The sequence below is a fragment of the Artemia sp. Qi Xiang Cuo genome, chromosome 7, assembly GCF_049724085.1.
Source record: "Artemia sp. Qi Xiang Cuo chromosome 7, ASM4972408v1, whole genome shotgun sequence".
Taxonomy (NCBI): Eukaryota; Metazoa; Arthropoda; class Branchiopoda; order Anostraca; family Artemiidae; genus Artemia; species Artemia sp. Qi Xiang Cuo.
Window position 1 is genome coordinate 37,064,586 of NC_142800.1, and position 19,327 is coordinate 37,083,912.

At 33.6% G+C, this 19,327-nt stretch overlaps 1 protein-coding gene across 1 annotated transcript in view; it reads right to left on the reverse strand.

Annotated features, from left to right (window-relative positions):
- Positions 1-1,044: 1,044 nt before the first annotated feature.
- LOC148950228 (uncharacterized) overlaps positions 1,045-19,327 on the reverse strand; it is a 47,217-nt gene continuing 28,934 nt past the window's right edge. The window contains exons 2-10 of the mRNA XM_089091806.1: positions 16,666-16,716; positions 14,658-14,883; positions 11,970-12,320; positions 9,457-9,848; positions 8,003-8,209; positions 6,023-6,164; positions 4,445-4,935; positions 2,940-3,061; positions 1,045-1,276 (exon numbers count right to left, since the gene is read on the reverse strand). Of these exons, the coding sequence (XP_088947932.1) occupies positions 1,183-1,276; positions 2,940-3,061; positions 4,445-4,935; positions 6,023-6,164; positions 8,003-8,209; positions 9,457-9,848; positions 11,970-12,320; positions 14,658-14,883; positions 16,666-16,716 (2,076 nt within the window). The 3' untranslated portion in view covers positions 1,045-1,182. The remainder of the gene's footprint in view (positions 1,277-2,939; positions 3,062-4,444; positions 4,936-6,022; positions 6,165-8,002; positions 8,210-9,456; positions 9,849-11,969; positions 12,321-14,657; positions 14,884-16,665; positions 16,717-19,327) is intronic.

Here is a 19,327-nt window from a genome sequence, read left to right on the forward strand (position 1 = left end):
GCAAGCTGTTCAAACTTTGGATCTGTTTGGTCCCTTGGCCCAAGAACTTGGGGATTAAGTTTCAAGCCGATCGAAAAAAAATCATTGACCCTTTTTCTGGTCCCGCTGTTGCTAGGATATCCCCTAGCTAAAATTTGCTTTGTACTTTAAGACCCCTTTGGCCCAAACACTTATGGGTGTGAATCCCAGGCCATTCATAAAAAAAGGAATTTTCTTGGCTTTTTTTGGAACCCACTTACAGGCAAACCAAGTTTTTTTCAATTAGTTTTTGCTTCATTGGGGTCCCTTGGCCTAAAGACTTTCACAATTCAAGGAATTTTACGGAACTTTTTTTGTCAAATGTATTGCTGATATGTGCTAATGTTATATAACGCTGAAATGAATATGTATGGAAATAAAGCAACAAAATCAGAGTTACTGCAAAAATTGTCTGCGTTATGGTAATAATAAATAAATAAAATACAAGAAAATTCATAGAATGGGAAACAGCAGACGGGCTGAAAATTATATAAGAAACAAACAAACAATTAAACAAAATAACGAGCAACTGCCTATGTGCAGACCAATAATTTTTTCATATATGAAAACGAGTAATCAGAAATATCGATTGACTTAATAATTTAAGCATTAACAACTGATAGAAACGCATATACCAAACTAAATCGTTTAAAAAAATATGAAGCCAAATTGTTTTATTTTGTTTTTTTATCGTTCTTTGACTTTTTTTCCATGGGTACTGCTTTTTCCGTGATTATTTAATGTTTGTGAGGAATGACTCATTTTATAAACATAGGCTGTTCAAATTGTGTTTTGTCAAACTTTAAATTGGAGCTTTCTGTATGAGTAAAGCTTTCACGAGGGCTCATGGTTAAAATAATCTTTCCCGCGGGCGCTTTTCCTACTTTTAATAATAATAATATATTGCGAAAAGCACATTTTTTTAGCATATTCATTTGCATTCTTACAAACATACCTAACACGCAGTTTCTCTGCTTTCCAGAAACTGTTATACAAAAAAACAGCAATATTTGAACACCATTTCTTATACAAAATAATTTTAATTCTCTTACATCCGCATGGCGGCTACAAAAATAAATATTATAAATTAAGCAAGCACTGGTTAAAATTACCGTCAAAAATTTACTTCACTGGTGAAACACACTTCACTTCCTATAGATTTACTTAACATTTGTAGGCAGTGCAATCTCTTCTTCTTGCGGCCTTCATTAGTGATTTCAGAGGCGTCTTGTAAGCTCCAAGTTGATCATCGTAAGATCTACAAGCAAAATATTTATTGTAACAGTCAACTTTAAGTAAGCATGGAAAAAAATTTAAAAAGTTTGCTTCTCAAACGTACATACGGAGTATTTTTAAATGTCTTCATTTAACTTTGTCCGTTTAGGCGATCAATCGAGGTAAATTCTTCAAAGATTAAATATTAAACGAAAATTATGCCCCTTACAAGTATTGCATTTATCATATAGAGAGAAATACTATCGCTTTTGGTTGTTTGAATTAACGATAGGCGTAGTCTCAACATGAAGTGCTACAACTTTGAATTGTTACTTGAGGATGAAATACGAAAATACTTGCTATTATGTCCTAAAGACTTACAAAAGATTAAAATGAACTAAGTTTTCAGTCTTAGAAATTTTCAATTTTTTACACTTAGGGGAATGTCTGATTTAACTGATATAAAGCTTGTAAAGATTTAAAAGAATAGACGAGTACCCACTTTTGGCATAGACCACTGTATATAAATATAATACAGCATGATCTGTCCCTATCTCAACCATTATACAAAGCCGGACTGGGATGCAAGTGCTCGGAAGAACATTTAAACAAGTATAAATATAAGCGACATTCGATTTTTCCACGGGTAGACGAGTCAGATTTCTCTTGAACGCGAAACTTGGCTTCACCTTTGTAGTGCTAAATTTTAAAGAATCTTATCTTAAATTAATTTATTCTAATACATATATAAAAATCGATAATTAGCAGAGGAATGTTATTATTAGGTGGTTTAGGAATTACAAGAAGGTTTCAAAGCCTCGAGTTGGTTTCAAAGGCATTTCGAGAAAGTTTCTGCGAAAATATGCGTTCCAGTAATATACACTGGACCATTGATGGCAGATTAAATGGGAGGAGCTATTTGCATGCGCCGAGGATGTACTAGCCAAAAATCACTAAGCCGTGATCTTACTGTTACATTATTTACATACAGTGACATAGACAGATCAGGATACCAAGCATACGAAGCCCCTTTTTCCCAAGAGGAAATGAAAACTTCAGGTTAATGAGCGTCTGGATTGATTGGCTCAAAGTAGCACTCGCTAAATCCCAGCATTAGTAAAATTTCATTGTTAGTGGAATCTAAGATAAATAAGTTCCGTAAGCTCATTATTAGCTTCACAAGACGTGAAACAACCCAAAAACAATATATTTGTTTTCTCTTCACATATACGTTCTAGGAATCCTAAACAATATGATATGCTCTATCTGTGACATACATTTGTTCAATGTGGGATAAGTAAGTAAGACATCCAGAGGAAAGGGTTGTGCACAGAATTCTAATTAATAAGCAAATGGACCAGTATGCTCTTTAAATACATAATCTACAAAATAAATTTGAACAAGGTGATTTGTCTCTTATTATGTTAATCAACATTAGGCAGCACAAAATGTACCATAAAAACAGCGACGAAGACAACACTGCCTTTCAATGATAAACATTAAAAACAAGAAGAACAATAGGGAATTCATTTTGTAAGACAGTGGAATAAATTTTTTTAATGAATATTTAGGCCCCAAAATTATAGATAATCGATTTATTATTAGAAACATCTTGGATATATTAACTGAAAATCTGATTATAAGTGGTATTAGACATAATAAGTTAGTAGCATCTTATGAGCACACAATAGTAATTCATGACTTACCTGGCTAAATAAGCTAATTGAACGAGCTGGGGTTGATCTCCAGAGAGACTCATACAGATCATTGCTTGACTACATGTTCCTTCACTGATTTTCATGATAACTGAGCGTAGAAATGCTACTTGCTGAAAAGGTGAAGAATTTATAAGAATATATAGAATATAATATTCTATATATTATATATATAATAGGACAGTACTTTTAACAAGGACACATTCGGCAAAGTATTTAGAGTGGACGAGCAATCAAGAACGATGGCTAAAAGATATGGCTAAGATATGGCTAAAAAAGGTATGTTTTCCAAAAAGTGTTCTGATCATTTAGAAAATTACGAAATTTTACACTTAATATCTAAATTAGGTCTTCCTAAGAGAAGGAAGGGGATCCACTCCGTTGACCAAACTTACGGCCCTGACTCTTAAATTCAAATTAAAGTATGGATTATTGAGGTTTTATTTTTGGAATGCGGACCAGGCCTTTGACCAAAATGAGGAGACCCTAATTCCAAATTTCAATGACAGAGAAAGTTATCAAGTTATAAGAGACCAAATACCAGAACAAGATTAATTTTTTAAATTGTACTTCTTTACGATAACTTTTTTTTTAATATCCGCGCAGAAGAAGTGAGCAGCTGAAACCAAACTTTGCTAATTCCACAGTTGACTTTTTCCACTTTTTTTAATTGAAATTGACTAAAAAATACACACAAACAGCCATGCTTTAACTATATGTGATACCATACTGATATACAGTAATTTTTCAAAAAAATTTTTTTTAACATAAAGTATAAATGATAGAAATGCACATCTCTGAACAAAATCAAACTAAGAACAATTGAAAGACAAGGAAAAGTAACAGCCAAAATTAGAGAAATCAAAGAAAAATTACGGAGGAACGCCAAACAAGTTATTCATTTCGTCTTAATTTTTTTACTCGTTTCTTTCTCATTTGTATTGTTTTCATTTTTTAACTTTAAAATTTTGTTCTATTTTTCTAATTTTATTCTATCCGTTTATGTTTTCCACAACTTTTAAATTGATTAAAAAAAAAACTGAATAGCATATATAAACTTTTAAAAACTAAATTTATAGATGTAATCACTTTCTTACGGGTAATTACTTCTATTTTTTTTCTCTGTTCTTTTTATTGTGGGGTACAAATTGTTCAAAATTTAAGAAAACAGTGAATCTTGAATTTGGACAAATCGGAAATAAAATGTCTTGGGCTTTCTCGACTTCATTAACTGAGAAAGATGATATAATGGCAAGAAATATTTTTTTAACTCAAGACTGCATAAATCTTCATATTTCTTTATATTAGGGATGGAATTGTACTTATTACGTTCAGCTTAATGATACAGAATTGTACTAAATAATTCTTCATAATTTTTTTTTTCACGATTTAAAAAAAATGTTTATATAAGGTATTCAATTGTTCAAAAAAATACATGCCGATTTTTTAAGTTAAAGTATAATTTAACAGTCTTCTACAAGAAAAAATAAACTTACCGTCTCGGTAATTGGAGCTTGAGTAGTGGTTGCCAAAACCTGCTGAACAGGCTGCAAAGGTTTCTGTATAGCCTCATTGAAAGGTTGGTATACTGGTTGGGAAGCGAAAAATCCAGATGACTCTGTAAATGACTTCTCTGGTAAAGCAGGTTGACGTGTGAAAGATTGCTCTGGCAAAGCAGGCTGACGTGTGAACGATTGCTCTTGTTGCGAAGGCTGACGTTTAACCAAAGCATTTTGTGGTGCTTGTTGCTGATAGTTTGCTACCTGGAATTGTTGTTGCGATGGGACTTGCGTGTTCTGCTGTGAGCTAGAATACTGAGGTGCCAGGAAATTACGTTGTGGTCGTACTGCTACCTGCTGAGGCTGCGAGCCAATTTGTTGAACGAAGTATTGAGGCTGTTGACTTTTAACAGATTGTGGTGCTAAGTTAGAATAATATGACTGGTAGTATGATGGATCATATTCGTCAGCATATATTTGGTTACCACCTGAAATAGAAATATAAATTTCAGTAACAATAATCTGTTTTTCTTAACTGAGTGTGCAATTGGTCGCTCTTTATCGTAGAATTTTGTATAAACAAATGAAAGGTGTTAATATAATTATTTAGTATTGCCATATCCGAATGCAAACATAATCTGGTTATAACCTTTAAAATGAATAAATAAATATTTAATGTAAAATTTTTCCGGTTTAAAATTAATGCTAAGTAGGTGAACTAACAGAGTTTTCTTTTCATTAAAATATAATTCTACATTTTGAAATAGCTAAGGCTTTCCAAAAGAAAACAAAAATCTCCCCTTACCCCTCCCTGAACAATTTTTCATGATTTAAAGTGAACATAGTTTCAATGAATAGCCAATTCATCTCATTTTTTTTAATTACGAGTTCAATTTTCTAGTTTCTAGATAGTTCCCAACTGCAGGGCCTGGAATTTGATTCCAGTGATGAAATTATATGAAAGCTTTTCCGTGCTAATCTAAATAGGAAGAAGAAAAAAAAAAAAAAATCAATTAACTATAAGCGATCAGTAGAGACGCAGAGTGGTTTTAGGACCATTAAAAAATTAATTTAGAACAGATTAGTAATTATACTATGATGATGACATTTTATCTATACAGATAGAATCAAACGTGTACGTGTGTGTGTACCCTCAAAATTACGTTAGGTGAATAAAGCTAGACACGTTAAAATACTACAGAATAATTTTGAGGCCATGAGAATGTATATATGCTATACAAATCATGAAAAAACATAACTGACAAAAGTAATCCAGACTACTTCAAATGACGTCAAGACACGCCATCTAAGGGCTGAAGGGCTAAGCCACTGACCACAGCTACGAGTGTGGCTAGGATATTTTGAGAATTTAGGTAGGTATGTTATTCACTTTTAGTTCTCGAGAGGAGGAGGAAAGGAGACATGTGATTTTTGACGAACAATGGCAGTTTTTGTTCCATTTTGTTCTTCTGGTTATGAATCAATCAGATCGAATTTATAATTTTTAAATATTAGTTTAACAGATTAACAATGGTTCTAATAAATAATCCGCTGAAAAGATGACAATACACTTACCCCGAAATCCAAGTTGGTCTTTTCTGGCTATAGCGGCACCCAAAAGACTGACGCCAGTAATACCAACTGCAGCAGCAGTAGCACCACCTGCCAAAGCTAATGGTGTTTTGGCTTTAAATATGGTGCCAATTCTGTCAGTTATCTAGAATGGAAAATAAGTGATAAAACAAAAATGTGTTTTAGTCAATAACTAGCCAAACTATCAGAGCTATGATTGTGTTAAAATAAAATAAGTATCTACAGTCCTTTTCACTCGTTTTAGACTGGTACAAATATATTTGTATTTTAAAGTACAAACATTTTATACTTTAAAATACAAATATATTTGTACAAAGTGTACAAATGTGTTAAATCCTTGTGTGATGATGGATTATCATAAGAAAATGTCTCTTAAATTAATTTACTTTAAAAGTTGCAAGCCTTGAAAGAAAGGTAAAGAGAAGAAAGACTGCACTGTATGGACTGAAAGTGAAAAAAAACAGCTTTATCATTTATGGCATCCCCCTACCAAGTCTGATTATTTATGCACCACCTAATCTGTTTCTCTTTAATTTATAGATAAATGGTTGAACTGGCGCTTATGACGTTTATTTATATTTATAGGCAAATGGTTGAACTGGCGCTTATGACGATTATTTATATTTATAGGTAAATGGTTGAACTGGCGCTTATGAAGTTTATTTATATTTATAGATAAATGGTTGAACTGACGCTTATGATGTTTATTTATATTTATAGGTAAATGGTTGAACTGGCGCTTATGACGTTTATTTATATTAATAGGTAAATGGTTGAACTGGCGCTTATGACGTTTATTTATATTTATAGGTAAATGGTTGAACTGGCGCTTATGACGTTTATTTATATTCATAGGTAAATGCTTGAACTGGCGCTTATGACGTTTATTTATATTTATAGGTAAATGGTTCAACTGGCGCTTATGACGTATATCATTGTTTGTGGCTTTCATAGTATTTCCAGGAGCATAATTTCAGGCATAAAATTTTGATATGAGGTATCAAACACTGTTCCTTAGGGACAAGATGGCTCAAGCCCACTCACTGTGCATTATAAAAAAAAACTAAAAATGTAGCTAGACACATCCTCCGATAACTAAAGTCCAAAATGGTTTTACTGAATAGCCTGCAAGTAAGAAAGAGATGACTAATTTCAATATTAGTTTGGGATATTATTATGAAAAATTGAAAAAACTAGGATATATCTTGGGAGGTAGCCAAAGTTGAAACAACGGGCCGAGTGAAATGGAGGAAACAGGTTCACCTATTTATCAGTATTGATTCTCATAATTTCTTTGTTCCCCTTTAAATTAAGAACATAAAATATAAACAAAGAAAGTCGTAAAATCACTCCAACAAATTAAACAAAGAAACGATTTAGGGATTAAAAAAGAACAACCCCACAATGGCCTTGGAGAATAGTTGAACAGAATTAATCAAACAAAATAATAAAAAAAAAATGCCTCGAGCTCTTATTAAATTTTGGAAAATGGGGAAAAGATAGAGAAAATCTTCATATAGAGAGAATATTAATTGAGACATAAAGAGAATATTTTCAAATTTTCAGTAAAAGTTGTGACGAATTAGCGATAGCATCACTTCTTATGAAGCAAAAGCTCTTGACTTTAATTTCTTTTCAACATTAGCACAGACGGCGAATTTGAAATAATAAGCCATAAAAAAGCAGCATAAAGGGAAATTACGGAAAACGAAGGGAACTCACATTCCTCGTGAATCCATTCTATTGATGGAAATCTAATCGTTTAGGATAGTTTTAGATTCTTTGACATCAATTGTTCGTAAAAGAATACTTTGCGAAAAACTAGATGCTTCCCAGTTATAACTAAACCATTTGATCAAGTTTCTCGATATGTCCAAAATTCACATATTTTGCGATGAATGTTTAACAGAGTCTCAATCATTATATGGAAAAGGCTTATTCATTAAAGTAATGAAAAACTACCTTTGTGTTAAGGCCATGTTTCTGGATGAAATTAGTCAAGGCAGTTGGCAGTGACGGCCGTTTGAATGTTCTATCCTCTTCTTCACCTACATCAGCTGTAAGTTCTGTTGTCCTTGCTTCGTTTTCAATTTCTTTTTCGGCAGTTGCGTTCAGTTCAGAAACAAAAGATGACCAAATACCATCTATACTGTCGAGGACGTATTGAGGCTGTAAAATAGATGTCTATAAGTAATAAAAAAAGATGGTTACAATTTTAAAACAAAATTTCAAACGTTTCCCGTCAAGAAGACACCAGTATTGTACTTTTGAAACAAATTTGTAGAAAAGAAGTTTCCAAAGCGCAGGAAAACAAGCGGATTTTTTAACACTGAAGTAATTTAATAATGTAATATAATTAAAAATAAACGTTATCCCTTTTTCCACAATAAAACATGACCTATAGTCAACTAAACTTTAATTTTATTTTTTCATATTCAAATTCTGGAATAGTTACTTTCTCTTTATTCTTGATACCATTTTGGTACATCCAGATTGTAATAGCTGGCCATACTTCATTTGAAATAAAATGACGAACATTTGATCATATTCAGCATGTTGTTTTACGTTTTATTATCAAACAGTAATTTCAATGTTTGTATCATTTGAATTTGATCATGGTTACAGCATCTGCTGCAACCTAATAAAGAACGAAGTCCACCCCATAGTAACCGAAACTTTAAAAACGCTTTTTAAAAAAAACGATCGAGTGAGTAAGAGTCATCATTTGAAGCTGATTCGTGAATGGTAACGAAGGTCTCGATTAACCTTAATGGTTAAAGTATATTGTGAAACAAATTTATAGGAATTCTGAAAACCTGAAACGACTCAAAACAGTGCCGAATCGAAATAAAAAAAACTGCACCATTGGAATCACCATAGCCAAAAACCCAAAAAATGAGAATCAGAGTCCCACATTTTGAGCAATAAGGAAAATCACTTTTTCGCATAGGGAGCAGTAATGCATCTCCTTTTTTTTTCTTTTGATTTGTTATCTTCGTGGCCGAAGAATAAAAACATTCTTGTTGCGAACAAAAAAAAAATTATTGGGTTATAATAGATTAAGGTATTGAATATAGCATAGAAATTGGGAGGATGAAGAAAAACGCAGCATATTTTTGACTTCCTATGGAAAAACCCGAAGTCTTTCAAAAATGTTGCATTTATTATTATAATTAAGACAGTTTAAAGAAGAAATATATCATCCGAAAAACCACCCCATAACGAGCAGAATAAGTTATAGCAAAATAAGCAAGTAATATAAACTAGTCACATACCCTAAAAGAATGCCAACGTGGAAGCATTATTGAAAAGGGAAAGACGAGAAAATGCAGAGAGTGAAAAGGGTAAAGAGAGATAGGGAGAAGAGAGAGAGAGAGAGAGAGAGAGAGAGAGAGAGAGAGAGAAAGAGTACTTACTACTTCATCTTCTTTGGAGTTATCATCATCAAGGTTTAGAGAACGTCCTGTTGTCCTTGCCTTCTTTCCCTCTCTTGCTCCACCAAACAATAGACCGAGTCCAAGAGCACCTAGAAGACCGGCTCCAACTCCTCCATAAATTGACGCTGGATTGACGGCTTCACTCCTATATAGAGAGTCAACTCTTCGGACTATGCCGTATTGAAGAAAGAAGTTTTTTATTTCATACCATATTTCGTCAAACTTCTCGACAAATGATCTGCCTTTATTCAAATCATCAAACTTATTCCAAGCAGATTTTAATGATGAAACAACTGGGAAGGTTTCTTCGATTTCATTTGTAATTTCCCAACTGCGGAAGTTAGAAAAAGACCTCCCTTCGGCATCAGATCCTGCAGAAAAAAATTTATCTGTTATCAAAATATATCTGAATTAGATGTAAAACCACCAACAGCAGAGGTCCAGAGGGCAGGTATCCCTTGGAAGTAGGGTTAATTATGGAGAGCCAGATGAACTCCGGGGACCCGCCCAAAATAAACAAAAGTTCTTTTTATTTTTCATTTCGAAAATCTATGTTATAATTTTTTGCTTTAATACGCAATGGAAACTAATTGTCTCAGGATTGTGTACGGCGTCTTTTTTCCATCAATTTGAACATTGAAAATCCGAAGGGACCTTCTGCCAAAACCTTTGAGAAAACAAGCTGTAGTATTCGGCCCAATATTATAATTGCAGGAGAGGGGGAATGATGTTGTGTATTGATACCGCGTTTTTGTAGTGCCCAAAAAAGAGGGGAAGGCAGAAACTAATTTAATCCGACACCCAGTTTTGTTTCTCGGTAGCCCTATCGGCAAGGCCAAAAATACATAGGAAATATACAATTTTCTAGTTTAAAAAAAATTACTAGACTTCTTCGGGAGCAAAGTTTTTAAGCCTTTGAAAATACACCCCACCCCCCGTCCTTAAAAAAGTTAATAATGTAGGTTTTACCTTATAAATAAATTCTGCTGGATTCAATATAAGACTAAAAAACTTGCAAATAAAAATCAGCATTTTAAATCAGTTCTATGTAGCCGATGGTATCATGGCCCATATCTTTCCTTAAGACTTACAATTTACAAATCGATAAAACATATACAAAGGAGGAATTTTTTAAATATTCTTCGTGAAAGGGTTTGCATTCAATTTCAGGAGCCCAGAAAGCTTCTTGACTTTTGGTACTACACCCCTTACAGAAAAAAGTAAAACGACATCTCTGGTCTACCTACTTTATGTAATATATATCTAGTAAGAAATTTCATTGAAAAAACTGTTGGTCTCTAAGTGTTGTTTTTTATTGTAATAAAAGCTATCAATATTTGTCATACATTTGAAAAATCTTAAACTAATCAATGGATTCATATAATATCATTGAATATCACAGAAGGAACAGGGAAAAGTAATTGTTTGATAAAATTAATTATCTAATATACATATCCTAAAATATTGAGTACATTACACTAAAGCTTCTAAGATTATCTCTGAAAATTTGAAAATATAGATAATTTTATTTTGGCGCTTCTTGTTTCTTTTACATGTGGAATATCTCCTGGTTGGTATGCCATATCCTTCTTAACTTTCATTCAGATTTTATATTTTCTTATGCTACCGGTTGGCGGCAAAGCACCTTCCACTCCCTTCCCATTTAAACTGTAGGGAAATAACGTACAAAATTGCGTTGTTTTTCTAGAAAGTGACTGACAAGTTTTGAAAAAAAAGTTTTACGCTTTTAACTGTGCAAAAAGAATCCAACGAGAAAAAAGGCTACTTTCTTCAATGGCAGTATTGAAGGTTTGTGCTTAAAAGAATTCAGACGTGCCCTAGTAGAGAATCCCTGGCAACAGAAGCAAAGTTTAGCACCCAATTTTATGGTTAAGACGTTTTATTCTGCCATATTTTTTGACAGAATATTGCTTGTGCTGAAATTTTTTATTGTTTACACCATTCACTAAACAACGACCAGGTCTACCTCACAATTTTTATTCCAGGAAATGGTTTGAAAGTGTGAAAAATCATGTAGTGATTTTATATCGTTATAGTTGTAGATACGTGTTTGCTTCACAGGAAGTTCGAAAGGAAGTTCCTGGAAGACCAAGTACTAGCAGTTTTGTTTTTACCACGATAAATTGGAGTATTTCTCATTTTCCTCTTTTTGTACATTTTCAGATGTCATCTTGTTTCCCACGAGGACATCGCCCCTTTAGACCTTCCCTGATGACGCCCATTCAGCTAATATTGGGACAAAAAAAATCATCCGACTAAATTATTCGGCTAAACACAGTTTTTTAAAATTTTGTCTTACTGAAAATTGACAGGTTACTGCTTTCATGAAAACCATAAATCTTTATTTTCGCTCAGCTGTAAAATCATGAAATTGTGAGATACGCCCTATCATTTAAGATCATATTCCCCTTGGAGATATGTTGAGTCCCCCCTTGGAGGATAATTGAGCTACTAAACAATAGCATACTTACTTCGGAGAAAGTTTGCATTTGAAAGTAAGAGTCCGAGTCCAGTAACACCCATAATTCCTGTTGCAATGCCTCCACTTACAGCCAAGCTTTCAGCTTCTGGCCCATTCATCAAGGAGCTCATTCTGGCTTGCACTTTATTGGCAAATCTTGTGTGGTATAGAAGCCATTTGTAGTTGATGTTCTTGAACAATGATTTCGCTTGTCGACCTTGTGAAGATGTTTCGTTCAAATGTTCTTCAAAATCTTTTAACGTTGTTCCGAAGTCGGCTAACAAATCCTTGGTTGTATATGTTGAGTTATCTTTCAGGACTCGAGAGCTTCGATGAGATACTCCAATTGGTGCATATTTCTCTAGAGATTGAAATTTTGAATATTAGTAAAAAAGAATTTAGCAAAGATAACAAAAGAATTTCAGTCTCATGAGTCTTAAATTTGTATTCAATCCATACTCTGATAGACTCCACTTAAAATTTTACTATTGTAGAAACAACAAAATTTAATTTTTTACTAGACACAGGGGAGGGGGGGGGGTAATAGGCATGGGAGGGGAATCAGGATGCGCTCAACCAAACAGAAAAAAATCTTTTTCGTATATTCATTGAAAAAAAAATCGGAAAAAATTGCCACCCCCATAGATATACTGTTTATTTTTATCTTCACGTCTAAAAATGAAGAATAATCCCTTCCTTTCCCCTTCATTTTCGTCAATTGTAGCCCTGACTAGACATTTCTTGAAGTTATAGATCCTGAACCGGAGGTATTTTAGAACATACAACTGCAATCATGCCAATAAGATAAGATTTACTTTTTTTAAATATTTTATAGATTAAAAATTATCCCTTTTTCGATCTCGCTTAGTCGATTCTGCTTCGTGGAAGAATAGTTTTAAACAGTTCTTTTAAAAAATCTGAATATTTCCCTCCCAGTATATCTATCTGGCACGTATATCAATCCCTCCAGTATATGGATCTGGCACGACATCTCCCCAAGATGCCAAGAGACAAGTGCGGAGGAAGTTTTTAGGGCCCAAAAATAGAAAAAAACTAATTTTAATTAATAATCAAGTAATTTTACCTGACAAAACCGGTCAAAAATTCGGGAAAATAATGTAATACAGGAAGTCTAAGCCCCCCATCAACTAGGTACGTCTCTATAGCCAGGATTCCATGAAAAAGATGACCCAAATCTGTTTTGAGAGCAAGAGCCCAAATAAGAAACTTCTTAAATAGTTAGTGACATTAATAAAAGTAGGCCTAAATATTATTCAGCAGTTTTCTGGGCTTGTGGAGGCTCAGGAAGACTAAACCGGTGAAGCTAGGGAAGGACCTGACCTGAGTCATACAAAGGGGCACACGGGGCAAAATTAGCTACGGCACCCCCTCCCAACTTAAACATAAGTAAAAAATTATTTTTATATTTACGATCCCCAGTCAAGGCACCGGGGACAGTTTACCCCCGCCCCGCCCCCACCCTTTTAAAGTCATTTGTGGTGCTAAATCGATGATTTCCGTTACTTAGAATAAAAGCATTACCTTACCTTGTCTTAAAAATTTTACGGGTTTAAATAATTCTAATGTTGTTTTTTTTTCCTGCTCTTGTACAAACATCTCAAGTTGTTACTGGGTAACGAGAACAAAGAAACTGGTTCTGTCAGTCTTTTGTCAACAAACAACCAGTTTTGAGTCATTGTACCGAAAGTAAAAACAAGTTTTGCTTCTTTTTCCAATGCCAAGGCTTACTTTTTTGCTGCTGTGCGTGGTGACTGATGCTAATAGGATTGGAAAAGGGCGATTTGGGGTGACTCAGATCTCCGGAAAATTTCACTCTCACTAGTGACACGCCAGCCACCTTGAAGGTGATACAGTATTACAAAAAGAGACGTAAACAAAGCATGAATGACATTTGGCAATTTCCTTGGAGGATAAGGAATATTAATGCAATTCATGACATTGAATTAATCAGTAATCAAAATCTAAGAAACTTTATTATCTTTTTATTGTACATCGAAAACGGTAAAATCGGCTTAGTAAGTATAAAGGAGAATATCCCATTAACTTTTCAAGAACCTAATTCTTTTTTTAAGGGGGTGTAAGAATGGCTGGTAGTCAGGGCCGTATTCAGAGCTTTGACGTTTCTAGGCCCAATCATTTTTACTGCTCCTTTCTTGCTCGATTTTCGGGGAAACCCCGAAAATTCGGGGATAGTAAGTAGGGTTTTGTAAAGGGTAATGATTACCCATACAAGTTTATAAGCGTTGGGTTTGTTTTTAATTTGTTGATTTAAAAAAACCATTTTCTATTATAAAGGAAAGATATTTGAACCATTCATATGCCACCTTAATTAAGTTAATTTTTCGGAATATCAGGGTTTTAGCGTCAAAACACTAGACTAGAGCTTGGATTTTTAGGTTCATTAGGATACTCTATTAATTAGAATTAGCACAAACAGATGACTATTGATTTATATATATCTTTTTTATAGAAGCCGACTTGAATAAGCTGCTCCTAAAATTTATTTGAACACATTTTCTATACTAAAGAATCAAACATAATTTTTTGTTTTTATTTTTACGCTAGAAAACAATTACATTCATGTAAAAATCCCCAATATATTTGGATTTTCCCAATTTTTAACGGACTAATCAAGATATATTCGTGTTAATGAAAGAATTGTAACATTATGACTCACCAATTAGGTTACGGATCCTTTGGATTGCCATCGCAATAACACCCATATTACTTTGACGATCAGATGCGCCTAAGAAGCGTCGAAGTAAGGGCATAATGTTATCAACCCAGCTTTGGACATCATTTATTCGAATGGAACTGTCGGTGTCATCTACTGGACTTGCTACCGCAGCTGCCAGCACTAACGACCCAAGGGCGAAAATAGTAAAAACTCGCATAACTTGAATCTAGAAGAGAATTTCTGCGTTTAATTAGGTATATGTTTAACTAGGTAATAAGACACGCAGTAAGTAAAAGTAAAGACTTGTAGAGTTATCATTGACCAATTAATTGCTTTAGTTCAATATAGATTGTCTGTACTAAATTGTAGATAACAAGAAGGGAAAAAAAGAAATAAAAATTCAACTGCTTATTTAATGGAATCATTAGTCATCATGCTAAATTATTTTCATTTAGTATCGTATACCAACAGAAGGTTTAGTACCAAATTGAACTTATATTATTCTTTGTCACTTTGATAGTACGAATGCTAAAACATAGCTGAAAGTTAATTTTTGTCATTCACTGCGTTCTTGAAGTTGCGGCTAGGTCGCAAGGCCGCATCCAGTAATCGGGGTTAGGGGTTTGACCCTCCCCTCGAAATTTGTGTCAGGCTCTGTCAGACGTAAAAACGTAACAAAACTACATATATAAACAAATTTTTGATGCGTTTTGCAAAGTCCCCCCCCCTTCCAGAAAAAATCCTGGCTAGGGCCTTGTTAGGTCTTACAGAATGCGGGAGCGATCTCTTCTTGTGTGACTTCTGGAATGTTCAGTCTAATTTATTATTTAGCATCTTTATGTTAGGGTGAGTAAATTCGTCTTATTCATCCTATTCTACATTGGCACTAAGGTTCAAAACTACCACTCTATTTGCAAACATTTATCGTATGATCTCTAGGGCTTTTCGGTGAAATCAATTACTCTTTCCTTCGTGATCTGGGTAAGCTTAAAAAATAAGTGATTATTTATTTATAATATTAAGACTAACAGCTTAGAAAGAAACTTTAGACCCGTCAGAAGAAATAAGACACTAAATTCCAGAATCCATACTGGAAGTAAACCATTTAATCAATATTAATATTTCAAGCAGTTAAACTACACACAACATATTCTTATGAGCGAATATCTTTCAGTAAAACGATAGTTAAAATTATAATTTCAGTCTTAGGAATTTAGTAAATATAAAAAGGAAAAACATTAAAACCTGGAATCCAAATCCAATTTGCAAAAATTAATACAAACTTTTTAAAGAAAGCACGGAATCTTTAAAGGGCAAATAATTGCTTTTGCCTAAAAGATTTGCTAAATTTTATCTAAATATTGATACTATTCTAAAATACGGAAGGTAACTGTGTAGGGTAGGGTATAGCTCTTAGTAAGAAGCGGCTCTGTGACCTTTGGTACAATTTGGCATTAAAAGGGTCACACTATCCAGATCTAACTTGTAAAATGTCTTTAAAATAAATCTGATTTAAATTCTTATAAGGTACCTATACTACGGCCTTTTCAAAGTTCTAAAACCTTCCTTTAGTAGCCAGGAGCGTAATTTGCTATGGGGAAGGAGGGCAACTGTCCCCTTCAGACACCTATTTGCCACCCACCCCTCTATTTATTTTTTTGCCCAGTTTGTCCCCCCTCCCTCAGCTGAAATTTAGTTTCTTCAAAAATCTTGTCAAAACTAAGATAAGCCCGCAAAATTCAAGCATCCAGAGAAACGGGTCAGTTTTTTTTTAAGTATTTCTTTGCCTTTATGGTACAATATGGCTCATTTCAATGTTATTTTCAACTGATTTGGGAAAATTGGTTCCAACTTCCCCCCCCCTCCCCAGGAATTTAACGAAATTACGCCACTGATAGTAACCCTGACAGGAATGTTTTACCAGAAAACTTGAATATTATCCTAAGTTATTGGTTCAAACTATCCATCGTTTATCCCAAATGTTTGAATTAACCACTTTTTCTTTTACCTCTTCAACTATATTAAAGTCTAAATAGATCAAATTCACAAGATAAACTGCCTGAATTGTATAGAAAATAGGTATATAAAAGAAGCATGCTGCGTCATAAGCACGACCTTGGTTCACAAGGCTCCCGGATTCTCCGGGAAACAGAAGTGGCCGGATGCTTTCTCGACCAATAGCATTGATATACACACATATTGCGACCCTTCAAAAATGCGTAAGTGACGTCATTTTTAACCTCCGACATAATCATATGTCCAGTAAAAAAATTGGCTTGCATCTCTCACCGGGTCTCGACGAGAAAGGAAACCGGTGACTAACTAGTTGGAAGCCTTTTCCGTTTACCATTGTTAAATGCAGATACGTCCTTTCGACAGTTAGTATAACAGAACTACTGCTCTAATTATTTCTTACGTGTGTAAGAAATGTATAAAAAACTACATCTACCGAGGTCCTCGTAATTATAGAAATAAAAAGATCAACTTCTGCTGTAAAATAAGTCTATATTTAAATTTCATAGACTTATGTAAAGTAAGTCTATGTTTTAATGATAGGTTATATTTAATTTAATTCCACATTAAAAGTAATGCAACTGGCTTTGACTTTTACAAACCACTTTTGCAATTTTTTAGAATCAACATTTTTAGCTTAGGCAAAAATGTTTTCTATAAAATTAATTGCTACTTTGGGCTCGACAAGAAACAAAATTCAGGCGACTAACTATAAGTGATTTCGGTTCACCATTTTTTGAATATAGATACGTTCTTTTGATTACAATTATCAGCAGAACTACTACGCTACATTTTATAGCGCATAGGAAATGTATAGTATCTATCGTGGTTTTTCATAACTGTTAATTAAAAATAGACAAAGTTTTTCCAAGGGAAGTAAAGAGCGAAGTGGAAACTTAAAACGAACAACAATTACTACTTCAAGGCCTATCTAACATGTAAAGATAAAACTAAGGCAAGCACGACCATAGGTCATATTTCCCTGTGTTTGTAGGATTACAGAGAATTGGCACTTTACTGAAAACACAAAACAATAGAGGAATTTTTGTGCGGCATAGGTAAACCTTTTAAGGACACTTTTAACATCATAAAAGTAAAGCATATTGAGATAGTTGTTTTATTTATTATTTTCGTTTAATTTGGCATCACTTCTGCACAATGAGCTCAGTTCAATGACCGACTGTCGTCTTGGATCTGAAAAGGACATTTCATGATTATTTTATAGACAAGTTCGAAGTGAAGGAATCTTGTTAGTACTAGGACTACAAACTCGCTTTAGAATTTGTATCACACAGTTCGTGGTAACGAACTATAAGTAAGGAGTGACCCGGCTCAATAGTAACTGAAACCCTAAAAAGGAGTCTTGATACCGATAGATACATGAAAAAAAATCAAATTTTCATGCTGATTTCAAATATATAAGTTTCATCAATTTTAATCTCACCTATTAAAAGTTATGCGATCAGAAAACGAACTTAAAACGAACAGAAATTATTCCGTATATGAAAGGGGTGGTCCCCTCCTCAACGCCTCGCTCTTTACGGTAAAGTTTGACTGTGTCTCACAAATTTGTTTTTTAAAACAATAAAAAACTTTAGCGTAAAGAGCGAGGCGTTGAGGAAGAGACCACCCCTTTCATACACGGAATAATTTCTGTTCGTTTTAAGTTTTAATGTCGCTCCTTACTTTCAGTTAAAAAAACTTGTTTTTATTTAATCACAACATAAAATCCTCCGTTTTATAGAGAGAAATAACTGGATTTCCAGAGCCCATTCAACGATTGATACGTTCTTTATTTCGAGTAATACTAGATGAAATCAAGATATTATCTGATAAACCAATCCAATATCTTATAGGCAGTTTAATTACTTTAAACTTATTATTTTTCTGGCGAGGCTCTTAAGATAATTTTAATTGCAAACTGAAAGTTATTGACACCACAGCTTCTGTAATACTACAAGAAGCGTTATAGATTAGTGTTTTGATGTGAGGCTACGTATTTACTTTCGACTCCTAAATCAGCATTATTGTTCTTATGCTTGGCTTTTGTGTTTTCAGTAAAGTGCTAGGTCTCTGTAATCCTACAATCATTAGGAAGTATCACCAGTTGATTTATTTGCCTTAGTTTTATTGATGTATGTTAGATAGGCTGTGAATTAATAATTTTTGTTCGTTTCAAGTTTCAACTTCGCTCTTTACTTCCCTCGAAAAACTTTGTGTTTTTTTTAAATTAATCTATGCTCGTCTTTGATTAAAATTTAATTTAGAAACAACACTGCCTTGACTTTTTTTATTTATACGGAATAATTTCTGTTCGTTTTAAGTTTTAATGTTGGTCCTTAGTTTCAGTTGAAAACTTTTTTTTTTATGCAATTTCTAATCACCTCCAATCTAGGGGAGATAAGACATCTCAACCTTTATTAAGGAGCAGAACTAAGAAACCATACAAGAATTGAATGAAAAAACACGTTTAGAGTGGAAAACAAAATCAAAACATAGTGTCGTTTCTTTTCGTAGAAAAAAATAGAAGAAGAAACAGATCTTTAATTTTTTGTTAAAAAATAAATAAATATAGTCACACTTAACAAAGTGGTTCTAGGCGAGCAGCTTCGACACAAAAGGTTGACTGAGCAGACAGGTTTGTATATCGACATCAC